The sequence below is a fragment of the Diaphorina citri genome, unplaced genomic scaffold, assembly GCF_000475195.1.
Source record: "Diaphorina citri unplaced genomic scaffold, Diaci psyllid genome assembly version 1.1 scaffold14, whole genome shotgun sequence".
In the NCBI taxonomy this organism is placed as follows: Eukaryota; Metazoa; Arthropoda; class Insecta; order Hemiptera; family Psyllidae; genus Diaphorina; species Diaphorina citri.
In genome coordinates, this window is record NW_007377453.1 from 359478 (window position 1) to 372843 (window position 13366).

General features: G+C 37.1%; 1 protein-coding gene across 1 annotated transcript in view; it reads left to right on the plus strand.

Moving 5' to 3' along the window:
- The first annotated feature begins 5884 nt into the window (after positions 1-5884).
- Positions 5885-13366, plus strand: part of LOC103507165 (disks large 1 tumor suppressor protein) — a 39653-nt gene continuing 32171 nt past the window's right edge. Inside the window, exons 1-3 of the mRNA XM_026822069.1 lie at positions 5885-6040; positions 7196-7310; positions 8047-8181. Of these exons, the coding sequence (XP_026677870.1) occupies positions 5976-6040; positions 7196-7310; positions 8047-8181 (315 nt within the window). The 5' untranslated portion in view covers positions 5885-5975. The remainder of the gene's footprint in view (positions 6041-7195; positions 7311-8046; positions 8182-13366) is intronic.

Here is a 13366-nt window from a genome sequence, read left to right on the forward strand (position 1 = left end):
AGACACCGCGTTGACCGTCCAGAAATCTACGATAATGAAATAATGAACTTAGTGACAGTATGTATGTATATGGGTGAAATCGAGCAATAGAGGTGACTGTGCTATTGGATCCTGCAAAATAAAGTAATACAAATCTTATTGATGTATTTCGTCGATTACTGTTGGCGTTATTCTTTACCTAGAATAAAAGTGGGTAGCACTTACTCTGAGGAAGCATACACAATTTTCCCTTGTAATATTTTCAATGGAATATGTATAAAGTTTGAACAATGTAATTTCATAGTAATGAGCTAATGAGAAATACTTCCCTTTTTAGACACAATGTAAGCCTCACTAAAGATTTCAGAAGCCAATGAAAAGACACCGCGTTGACCGTCCAGAAATCTACGATAGTGAAATAATGAACTTAGTGACAGTATGGAGAATAGTGCATCCTACGTCATTATAATATAAGCCCCATCATTGGAACTTTGAACATATTCAAGGCAGAAGCAGCACACAATATGAATAGTGCTATGACAATGATGGGAAGGCCCTGGAGTACGTGAGCAGATCAAGAAATTTACGTACGGGGTACTCACGTAGCCTTCATTGACAATAGACAATAGTTCAACCAATTTGGGACGTGTTGACTTTAGAACTTCTTCAATATCAACAATATCTCCATTAGAAAGAGAGCCAACTAGAAAACCAAGGACAATATCTTGAAGACAACATGAGCTCTTCATTCGTACCAAAAAACGGTGGAAATATTTTCATTCAGAAAAAAAGATTCTCAGACGCAAGGGATAGAAATGCAAACTTTGTGCACTTGAGTGTATGTGGGACCAATTTAGATACATATTATAGGAACTCTGGGGAATCGGGACAATATCAGAATGGACCAATAAATTGCACCATGCTTGATTGATAGCATCAGTGAAACATATTCCTTAGAAACGTAAGGAAAAGGAAAACGAAACATGAGACGAGGTATAACAGCTGCAAAAAATGGCATTGCTCAAGCCCTATCTCACCCTGTAACCCCGGGTACTAGGTCGCAATATATCAGAAGAAGAGGTAACAGGACGCAGTGACGTGACATCACGCTCATACCTGATTTTTACGTTTCCTATATGGCGAACTTGATGAGTTTGATCTTGAATCTAACCAAAGAGTCGTACTGAAAACTGAATTGAATAAATGAATATTAATCGAAGCGATTCGATAATAACATACCTGATTTTTACGTTTCCTATATGACGAACTTGATGAGTTTGATCTTGAATCTAACCAAAGAGTCGTACTGAAAACTGAATTGAATAAATGAATATTAATCGAAGCGATTCGATGAAATGAAAATCATATCTCAATCACGTGACGATCTGATTTTCCGATCGAGAAGTGGGTAGCCATTAAGGACAGACACACATGCGTAGGATGTATGTTTATTTTTTTAATTTTTTTTGTAGGAAGAGAGATTTCTTTGTGTGGAGGCCGTAGTCGATCGAAAATTGGTTTTCTTCTCTCGTGGCTATCATTAGTGCTAATAGTGGTTGGAATGGTTTCCTTCATTAGCCATCAAATTCATATGGAAGGACGTGGGATAAACTGCTGTACTGTCACATGCGTAGGATGTATGTTTATTTTTTAAAAAATTTTGTAGGAAGAAAGATTTCTTTGCGTGGAGGCCGTAGTCGATCGAAAATTGGTTTTCTTCTCTCGTGCCTATCATTAGTGCTAATAGTGGTTGGAATGGTTTCCTTCATTAGCCATCAAATTCATATGGAAGGACGTGGGATAAACTGCTGTACTGTGAGAACTTCTCGAATGTTTTCTTAGACAACTACTGCTGCCACTGTTTGCCAATAAAATTACGGCCTACAATTCTAGATTCTACTCATTCTACCCTACATAACAACGTTAATGAACAATCATGTGATTCAAGTTTTGGACATCCTGTATTTTCTCGATAACTTCCCAGTCTTCCCACTCGGTCCAGGGTTTACGAGGGTGTCACAAGAACTCCAAAGACCATATGGTCAGAATGGCATATAGGAATTATAATCCCCAGTTTTAAGAGATACTACTGCTGTCACTGTTTGCCAATAAAATTACGGCCTACAATTCTAGATTCTACTCATTCTACCCTACATAACAACGTTAATGAACAATCATGTGATTCTTTACCCTGTTCTCAACAAATCTGAAACAAATCTTATATGCACTGTAGGTACCTCAGTTAACAGTTTGTTGGTAAATCAGTACTCGAAATCGCCTAAACGAGCACTCCCTTAAGCTACTAAGGTTTACTAATTTGCCAATTTTAGCTTCCCTTAAGCTACTAAGGTTTATTCGGGTAAAACTAATTTGCCAATTTTAGCTTCCAACTCTAAAGCTGTGTCCACGCATAGTCAACGCCGATTGAAACTGTACACTGCCTCGACAACACGGATTTTCCTCGAATATGAGATGTGGACACAGCTTTATGACTCCAGAAGATTTACTTAAAGAGCTCTCCTATTTGGCCTGCAGTGTATTAACATGTCCAGTCTGTCACTCCACCTAAGGACCATATTCGATGTAGGTGGCCTCAGTGTTTGTTCCAGGAACTACTGTATCTGTCGACGCGACATCCCAAGACTCTGACTTGATGACATTCAATTGAATGAAAGTTGTCTTATCCTCCATGACACTGGCGTAAATGGTCAAACTTGTCATTTACTACATGTTTTCTCGGTATGAGCTTAATTTACCAGGCACTTACTTCTTTACCAGACGTACGTATATGCACTGTAGGTATTCGTAGATTCGTATAAGCTTAACCCATCTTTTGGGGCAGTTGCCCCTACACCTAAGCCTCAGAGTGGGTTTTTTGTGTTTCTTCTCTCTCCTATCTTCTCATCCTGCTTCTTACATCTCTCTTTCTCTGACTTGAGGAATATTAGCGGTGTTATAAAGTTGAGTATTCCATCTTCATTATAACTTTGACTCTACAGGATATTACTACAGTTCAAGAAAATGTAGCCTCAATGTCAGATACCATTTCGTTGTGAATCTCAATAGTCAAGTTTTGGCTCCTCCTCCTCCTCCTCTTTCTTCTCTCTCCTATCTTCTCATCCTGCTTCTTACATCTCTCTTTCTCTCTTCTCTGACTTGAGGAATATTAGTGGTGTTATAAAGTTGATTATTCCATCTTCATTAAAACTTCGACTTTACAGGATATTACTACAGTTCAAGAAAATGTAGCCTCAATGTCAGATACCATTTCGTTGCGAATCTCAATAGTCAAGTTTTGGATACCCTGTATTTTCTCGATAACTTCCCAGTCTTCCCACACTCTGTCCAGGGTTTACGAGGGTGTCACAAGAACTCCAAAGACCATATGGTCAGAATGGCATATAGGAATTATAATCCCCAGTTTTAAGAGAAGTCAAAGCAGAATTATCCAAGTTTCAACTTTGAAGGTAGTTATGGAGTCTGTGGATTTCACCTACGTTTAAGATTAGACTTGGAATCAAAGCGGAGATTATCTATAGTAGAAGGAGGTTGTTGTATTCTGGTTTCCAAAATAATGGAAGTGTCAACCGTTTCCTATTTGGTGATAATTTCCAAGTTAACAAGATTTTTTGTCGATTTCTCTTTCTCTCAGAATCGATGTAATAGTCGGGCTGTAATATCTTATTCTTTGGAAAAAGTGGGCGTTTGAAGTTATGTCTTGATCCAATGATTCTTAATTTACTCCATCAATAATTATTGATTATTATAATCAAGATAGGTAGTCAATAATGTAATAATGTTTTTGTGGGAAAAAGTCCCTCTTGATTCAATGATGTTTGATTTCTCGAGAGAGAGAGAGAGAGAGAGAGAGAGAGAAAAGCGATTTTTTTACAATACGAGTATCCTGTAAAATGACACATTTCAGAGAGTTTTGTGACGTTTAGTAGTGTCGATAATTTCATTTAATATTTTCAAATTTCAATCTCTATTTTACCATCACAGGCCTTTGCCATCACCCAGCACACGATTTTTTAATCCACAGCGCCGTGCAATTTATTAAAACCCAAATTTAATTAATTTTATGTAGTAAAAAGTAAAAATGAGTTGACGCTTTCAACCATCAGTTATATAAAAAAGTTAAAAAAGCTGTCCGTCCGAAATATCGAGATGTAAAAAATGCTGAAGCCGCACCATTAATAATCATTATTTTTTTTTCATTTTACTCGCGGTTTAAAAGCTGGACAGATGACTTCTAATTTCAAGGAGCATAAGTATTTAGATTTAGACGTACCTATTGGGACCATTAGGTAACTCAATATATTAAAAATTGTACCATTTTACTGAGTTAATATTCATTATACTCCGTCCAGTACAATATGTTGGATGACAGGCGTTTCCAATATGAATTGAAAAAGATTATACAAATGTTTCTGTATTCTGTAACTGTCATCAGTATTGCAATATGTTTGAAAAATAAACATAATGAACTTCAATTCAACATAGGTAGTAATTTATTTTGCAATAAGAAATATCTCTTCTAAATGTATTTCCATGTTAGCGCTTTTCCCCTTGCTATCCTCATCAAGTCATCATGTCACTTGCATTCGTGTTCTCATCCTCAGTATCAGTGCAATGTGTTCAGTCTGCACAGCTGAAACTTTCTTTCTTACAAAGTAATGGTGCTAGTATAATCCTAGAAATTACTCATCAAGATAGAAATACTTTATTCATGTGGATTAAGGCACTTTACCCGACTGATCATTTGTCGAAACTTTTCTCAACATTTTTTCTTACCTGCTAAGGAAAAGGTAAAAAGCGAAATTGATGACAGTTGATAAGTAGTGTCTGAACTTTATTACAAAACTTAAGAGTTACTCATAGATACTTTCTCCCCTTTGTAAAAAACTTTCCAAGACTTCCAACCATGTTCTTGGCGGGGAGACAAAGTCAAAAAGTAACTCTCATTAAGTTGGAACTTTGAGTAAAGTGGAGTTGTCAAAGTGATTGCTGCGAATATTAATGATCATTGGCAACGGGAATACAATAGAGGAAATAACCGTTTTCAGGACAATGCTAATGAGTAGTAAGTTCTGACGCTAGTTGACGCTTTTTATACTGACTTCATGCTACTTGGTTGTTGTTTTATAGCATTTGTTCAACTATTTCCTTAGTAACGTGCAGTTCATTCTTGTAATTTCGTTCCATAGAAACTTTACTTTAACGTTGTTTTATAGCATTTGTTCAACTATTTCCTTAGTAACGTGCAGTTCATTCTTGTAATTTCGTTCCATAGAAACTTTACTTTAACGACTGACGTTCAAATTTAGACTGAAGGTAATGTGGGCTTTACTATGCTGTTTCCTGCACTATAAAACATTTCATGCGAATGTTTCATTGTTTGCTCTCTCTATCATTTCTTTTATATTGTTGTCTTTTGAAGTTTGTTTTCCATTTTGTCTCACATCAATGAACCCTTTTTTCAATCATTGGAAATTGGAATTGGAATTTAGAGAAACTAAAAGATATCCATGTGTTCTGTAATACAATTTTCAAATGTGAAGTTTTCTTGAAATACAGGATAGCATTCCACTTGATTTAATCATTTAATAGCCAGAAGAATTGTCAAAAGCGGTATCTCATATACATTGTTTAGGTAGTTTAGTTCCTCCCTCATGTGGAATTGAAATACCTTGTCATCTCAAGCTTATTTTTATTTCACCAGGGGGCGGGTCAAACAGTCACCATCGTAGCCCAATACAAACCAGATGAATACAACAAGTTCGAAGCCAAAATCTTAGATCGTTGTCAAAAGCGGTATCTCATGTACATTGTTTAGGTAGTGTTAGTTCCTCCCTCATGTGGAATTGAAATACCTTGTCATCTCAAGCTTATTTTTCTTTCACCAGGGGGCGGGTCAAACAGTCACCATCGTAGCCCAATACAAACCAGACGAATACAACAAGTTCGAAGCCAAAATCTTAGATCTCAAGCAGCAGATGTCTCAGGTCACATCAACTGGAACCCTGCTCCGAACTTCTCAGAAGAGATCGCTCTATGTCAGGTAAGATTCAACTTGGACCTTGTCCAAGCTGTACTAGTATTTCTCCAAATACTCAAATGATGTCTAATTCTGGAGGGGATGTTATTTAATGTAACCATTATAGTGTACTCGTATGAATTACAATGAAATCAATATTTGAAGAAGAAGTACTCAAGTAAATTTCTGATGGAAGCTGTGACCAACTTCTTATTTATCAAAAATTGTTCCGGATTCATTATCCATACGGGTATTCAGCAAATGTTATCGCAAACAATTTAGATTCTGGAGGGGATGTTATTTAATGTAACCATTATAGTGTACTCGTATGAATTACAATGAAATCAATATTTTTGAAGAAGACGTACTCAAGTAAATTTCTGATGAAAGCTGTGACCAACTTCTTATTTATCAAAAATTGTTCCGGATTCATTATCCATACGGGTATTCAGCAAATGTTATCGCAAACAATTTACCAGTGTGACCAACTTGGTCAAATTTTACAACATGCAAAGAATAAAATATTGTTGCTTTTTATCATAGAGAGTCTAACCAAGTTGACAACATGGTTTCTACACTCATTAAAAAAAAGTCTTGAAACATATCTGTGGGCACAAGATGCCATTCAGTGAAGTCATTGGTATTTGGTTATGACATGTAGTTAAGCACATTGTTGCTTTTTATCATAGAGAGTCTAACCAAGTTGACAACATGGTTTCTACACTCATTAAAAAAAAAGTCTTGAAACATATCTGTGGGCACAAGATGCCATTCAGTGAAGTCATTGGTATTTGGTTATGACATGTAGTTAAGCACATTCCAAGACATTCGCTCCATTAGTTCATCAAGGTTACATTTATGAGATGTATGATGAATGTTTGACATGGGTGCCGCCACATTTCAGCAATTGCTAGATAAATAACAAAGCAAAAATAAGATTCTACAAGATCAACTCTTCCTCATAAAAGTTCACTTCCAGTCACAAGTAGAGTGGAATTTTTCGTAGACAACTCTAAAACTAAAAGCATTATATTCTAGTTTGTAAATAAATTTCAAGAATATAAAAATGTCGATATTGTCGAGTTCTCATGAAAATCTACTTAATCTTCTCTTAATAATGAATCAATTTTATATTGTTAATGTGATTTTGATTTCAACTCATCTGTTTTCATTTTCCAGAGCTCTGTTCGACTACGATCCCACCAAAGATGATGGTCTCCCATCCCGGGGACTTCCGTTCCATTACGGAGACATTCTACATGTTACTAATGCCAGTGATGACGAGTGGTGGCAGGTGAGTACACCAAAGTAAATGTGGCACATTGCGGCCAATTCCAGTCCTCGTAGATCCGTATAATCTTAACCCATTCCCGGGGCTATTGCCCCAACACCTAAGCCACTCCACACCGGGGATTTAGCTCTACTAACGGTGATGCGTTAGAATTTTTGTGTATGGAGTTTATAGTTCTCATTACTTAAATAATTAGGCACGGCATTCAGCGGTCCGTATACCTACTTACTTATTTCCTGATCGCTTTTTGTAGCCTGCAGACCCTGCAGTATATCGAAGATTAGTGTTACCCAAAAAATGGTAAGAAAAAAACTTCTCTTGGCATTCAGCGGTCCGTATACCTACTTACTCATTTCCTGATCGCTTTTTGTAGCCTGCAGACCCTGCAGTATATCGAAGATTAGTGTTACCCAAAAAATGGTAAGAAAAAAACTTCTCTGGTACCTCCATTTCATCCAGGGGAGGAAGCGGTAATGCAGGATTTAGGTTGACATGTGATTGACATGGGATGGCTGGATGTAACTTAAATCCCGGGGCCGGGGAAACTTCTCTGTCATAGGAACCGTCCAAACGATTGAACCAATTGGAAGGGCTTCTGAGCTTTTGAATAAACAATCGCAGAAAAATAAACCTAATTGACCATCATAAAGTAAACATACGTACATTTATAGATTCAGCCGGATCTAAATTCTATTCTCGGTCTCTGAATTAAAATTTTGCTCCCAATTTCTTCCCACAGGCTCGGCGCGTCCTACCGTCAGGAGACGAGCAAGGCATCGGCATTGTTCCTTCCAAGAAGAGATGGGAGAGGAAACAACGGGCAAGAGATAGGACGGTCAAGTTTCAAGGCCATGTCCCTGTTCTCCTAGAAAAAGTGAGTATAACTCAATTCAGTATGATAGAACTGAATACCATTTTCAAATTGATAGAAAAGGTTATGACTTTATTGAATGTTACTGGGGAGTCTTAACCTTTTAGAAATGAATTAAGTTCTCTCGTAGAAAATTTATGGCATTCTTGAAGATTATTAGATAGTCAGTAGCATTAGGACTTACTCGCGGTTTAAAAGCTGGACAGATGACTTCTAATTTCAAGGAGCATAAGTACTTAGATTTAGACGTACCTATTGGGACCATTAGGTAACTCAATATATTAAAAATTGTACCATTTTACTGAGTTAATATTCATTATACTCCATCCAGTACAATATGTTGGATGACAGGCGTTTCCAATATGGATTGAAAAAGATTATACAAATGTTTCTGTATTCTGTAACTGTCATCAGTATTGCAATATGTTTGAAAAATAAACATAATGAACTTCAAGAGCATCATATTCTTGTAATAAATAAAAGCCTCAGACAATCATAGCACTTCATCACTTCAATGAGTTGGAACAATGGTTTACCCTTCAATACAAGGTTTACTATCACTATCAGGGATTTTCCATGTCAACCATTTAGCATACAGCATCATATTCTTGTAATAAATAAAAGCCTCAGACAATCATAGCACTTCAATGAGTTGGAACAATGGTTTACCCTTCAATACAAGGTTTACTATCACTATCAGGGATTTTCCATGTCAACCATTTAGCATATTCCGCATATCTGGGTTCAAACAGAACACAGAGAGGATTGTTTATCCTCCTCCTTTCCCAACTCAAAGTGAATGGGTGGGGGGGGGAGAGATAAAATCAAAAACAGAAATTTATTTGTTTTGATTTTGATGTGAGGAGTGGAGCCATCCCGCTTTCACTGTTCTGGATAGGTATTGTATTTACATAGTGGATATCAAATATAGGAGAGACAGAGAGCTGATAATATGCGTTCACAAGACAGAGATGGGATGAATTTGTACGAGCGGTACAATGTCTATAGCTAAATAAACAATAGGAGGGAGAAAGAGGAAGAGAGTAGGTTTTGTTTGTAAATAAAATGTAAATTTCGAAGCTACATACAAATCAATCCATGCTTGATAAAGTGAATGAGCTTTCCTCATATGTGAACGAACGTTGGTTAAAATTTGTTGGAATATTTTTCAACCCCAAACAGGAGGAGAGCTTACTTTTCGTAGTACATTAAACCCCCTAGTCTACGCCCAAAGGCATAGGCTCCAAGTAGTTATGTATTTTTGGTTCTGAGATTGATGACTAGTAGACTTCAGAAATATGTTATATGATTGTATATTCTTCACTTCATGAACTAATTTCCACCATTATATAAATTTGAACAAATTGTAACATTGCGCCATATTTTCTCTTTTTTCAGACCTCAACGCTGGAAAGGAAAAAGAAGAACTTCTCTTTCAGTCGAAAGTTCCCCTTCATGAAGAGTAAAGACGACAAATCATTGACTTTGTTTGTAAAATGTTCTACTAGTCGTATAGCTCTTACTGCCTCCTTCTTTTCATCTTCTCCTCCTCCTCTTCCTCCTCCTCTTGAACGTAATTTCCTAAATCTTTATCCCTCCCATTTTCCGTTCTTCTTCCTCGTCTTCTCCTCAATCTCTTTAACCTTTTGCCTCCATTTCCGTTTCATTATTTGATTTTTCAATTCTAAGGCCTGAGGCTATTCTGGGCAATGTTCACTGCAGTGTTTAGCATCGTGATTGCATGTATGCAGCTCGTTTTTACTTTTTGTGAATTAATTTCTACACGCTTCCTCTTTATCTCTCGTTTTTGGGTGAATTTGATCCCTCCTCATCTCCTACGTTGTCCCTGACTTTATATTTGGCAAAATGCAAAATTTCAAATTTCGTACTATTTTCAGAAAGCAATCAAGTTCCCCCGAAGTTACATTTGTAAATCGAGTAGGTGACGCGGTTTTAAGCGACTAGGTATCTACAGTTTGGATGCTCTCTTAATTTCCTCCTCCTCCTCCTCCTCCTCCTCCTCCTCTTCCTCCTCCTCTTGAACGTAATTTCCTAAATCTTTATCCCTCCCATTTTCCGTTCTTCTTCCTCGTCTTCTCCTCAATCTCTTTAACCTTTTGCCTCCATTTCCGTTTCATTATTTGATTTTTCAATTCTAAGGCCTGAGGCTATTCTGGGCAATGTTCACTGCAGTGTTTAGCATCGTGATTGCATGTATGCAGCTCGTTTTTACTTTTTGTGAATTAATTTCTACACGCTTCCTCTTTATCTCTCGTTTTTGTGTGAATTTGATCCCTCCTCATCTCCTACTTTGTCCCTGACTTTATATTTGGCAAAATGCAAAATTTCAAATTTCGTACTATTTTCAGAAAGCAATCAAGTTCCCCCGAAGTTACATTTGTAAATCGAGTAGGTGACGCGGTTTTAAGCGACTAGGTATCTACAGTTTGGATGCTCTCTTAATTTCCTCCTCCTCCTCCTCCTCCTCCTCCTCCTCTTTCTTCTCTCTCCTATCTTCTCATCCTACCTCTTACATCTCTCTTTCTCTCTTCTCTGACTTGAGGAATATTAGCGGTGTTATAAAGTTGATTATTCCATCTTCATTATAACTTCGACTCTACAGGATATTACTACAGTTCAAGAAAATGTAGCCTCAATGTCAGATACCATTTCGTTGTGAATCTCAATAGTCAAGTTTTGGGTACCTCAGTTAACAGTTTGTTGGTAAATCAGTACTCTAAATCGCCTAAACGAGCACTCCCTTAAGCTACTAAGGTTTATTCGGGTAAAACTAATTTGCCAATTTTAGCTTCCAACTCTAAAGCTGTTTCCACACATAGTCAACGCCGATTGAAACCGTACACTGCCTCGACAACATGGATTTTCCTCGAATATGAGATGTGGACACAGCTTTATGACTCCACAAGATTTACTTAAAGAGCTCTCCTATTTGACCTGCAGCCTGCAGTGTATTAACATGTCCAGTCTGTCACTCCACCTAAGGACCATATTCGATGTAGATGGCCTCAGTGTTTGTTCCAGGAACTACTGTATCTGTCGACGCGACATCCCAAGACTCTGACTTGATGACATTCAATTGAATGAAAGTTATCTTATTCTCCATGACACTGGCGTAAATGGTCAAATTTGTCATTTACTACATGCTTTATCGGTATGAGCTTACTTTACCAGGCACTTACTTCTTTACCAGACGTACCTACGTATAAGTTATTTCTTTTACATCTATTGTACGTATATGCACTGTAGGTATTCGTAGATTTGTACAAGCTTAACCCATCCTTTGGGGTAGTTGCCCCTACACCTAAGCCTCAGAGTGGGTTTTTTGTGTATGGAGTCTATGGAGTCAAGCTGGTTCCTAAGAAAGCTTGAAGATCACTAGGTATAATAAATAAATAAACCTTTATTTGGTGGTCATTTAAAACAAATCTTATATGCACTGTAGGTACCTCAGTTAACAGTTTGTTGGTAAATCAGTACTCGAAATCGCCTAAACGAGCACTCCCTTAAGCTACTAAGGTTTACTAATTTGCCAATTTTAGCTTCCAACTCTAAAGCTGTGTCCACACATAGTCAACGCCGATTGAAACCGTACACTGCCTCGACAACATGGATTTTCCTCGAATATGAGATGTGGACACAGCTTTATGACTCAAACTATCAGTATCGGATTACAAAATGATCTCAATGGATGCTCAATTGATTGAGAAATCAATTGAAAATGATCGAATGAGACTTAAGAGTCCCTTGATCCCAGCAGTAAGCTACAAATTTGGTCCAAAGATAAAAGTCCACGTCTTGTCTTGTCTTGAAAATACTGGTCCTTTGGAAGGGAGAAAAGTTTTTCGCCACAATTAAAAGCTGTAGAAAATAATGAAATTCTGTCGGCTTTCAAAATATTTTGCACGCTACAAATAATTTATTCCAGAATAGGCTGGGCTCTGGTTGAAAGTTTACCGGATGCAGTCACACATGGGGCACAGGATAGTTTTGCGAACTGCTATTTTAGAGAGTTTATAGGGAAACACCATCTGTTAAGAGTGATAGGAAATGACACGTGCCTGAGTGAGGGCAAGATCGAAACAGTCTGTTGAGAAGAATGAAACATGAGAAAAACCTAAGGTACAAAATAAACACGGCATATTGGTATTATTATGTATTTATCTACCTGTCCTTAACACCTCTTATCTCTTTGTCTCCCATCTTCCCTGAAAACCTTGTATCCGATTTCCATGTCAAAGAAAATCCCTATTTTAGTAGCTAGGTAGCTACTTAGTAAAAATCGGGAGGAGTTCTGGCGTCTCCACTACTTTTCAATTTCCTTTAGTTTCTTTCCCTATATAAACTCATATGAGGAGAGATGGTAATCTGCAAGAGAAGTGAGTGTTGATTTTCCCAATCATTCAACATGCCATTGTCAGGAACTTTCTTCAGTACTTACATTCTGTTGTTCATTTAATGTACAAAATGGTATTCGTCACCACTGACTCCAAACAAAGACCTACAGTTTGACTTACCTTCTCCATTCCATTCATTGATTGTTCCCAACTCTTTTCTCTTTCACTATTAAAGGTGCACGGTTAATTAATTTCACTCTGTTTTCATCATTGGGGGTCATTGTACCCATGTCTCACAATCTCACATGGAATTAATTGCTTGCTAGTATAAATTAACAGATTTGCAGAGAAATGTTGGGTGTTTTGGCACTCTCAATATTAACCCCGATCACCTCAGACTCTGAAGCTCAGAGTTGATTTTATTTTCTCTTGTGCAGAAACTTTCGATTCCATGGAGTCCTGACTCAGCGGGGTGCCTCAAGTTTATAATTAAGTTTAAATAGATACTTTAAATATCTACTCTCAAATAGCAGATAACACATATTATTGTGTAGTACTACAGTTTTAGTTTCGTGCTAAAATGTATCAGGTATGCACGGATTAGGGAGTTGTAGGTGTACAAATCTCTGCTCTAACCTAGTTAGTGAGTTTCTGGTTTTGTTAATTTCTTTGTTATAGCAGACGCCAAAGCTAAGTATATCTATCGAATTGGTTCAAATTAAATCCAATTATTATTATTTTTTTTAATCCAATTAAATTTTTATAGAATAAGAAAAGTAAAAGGGAATAATGGAAAATACATATACAGAAGAAAGTCAAAATTTCAAGAATTA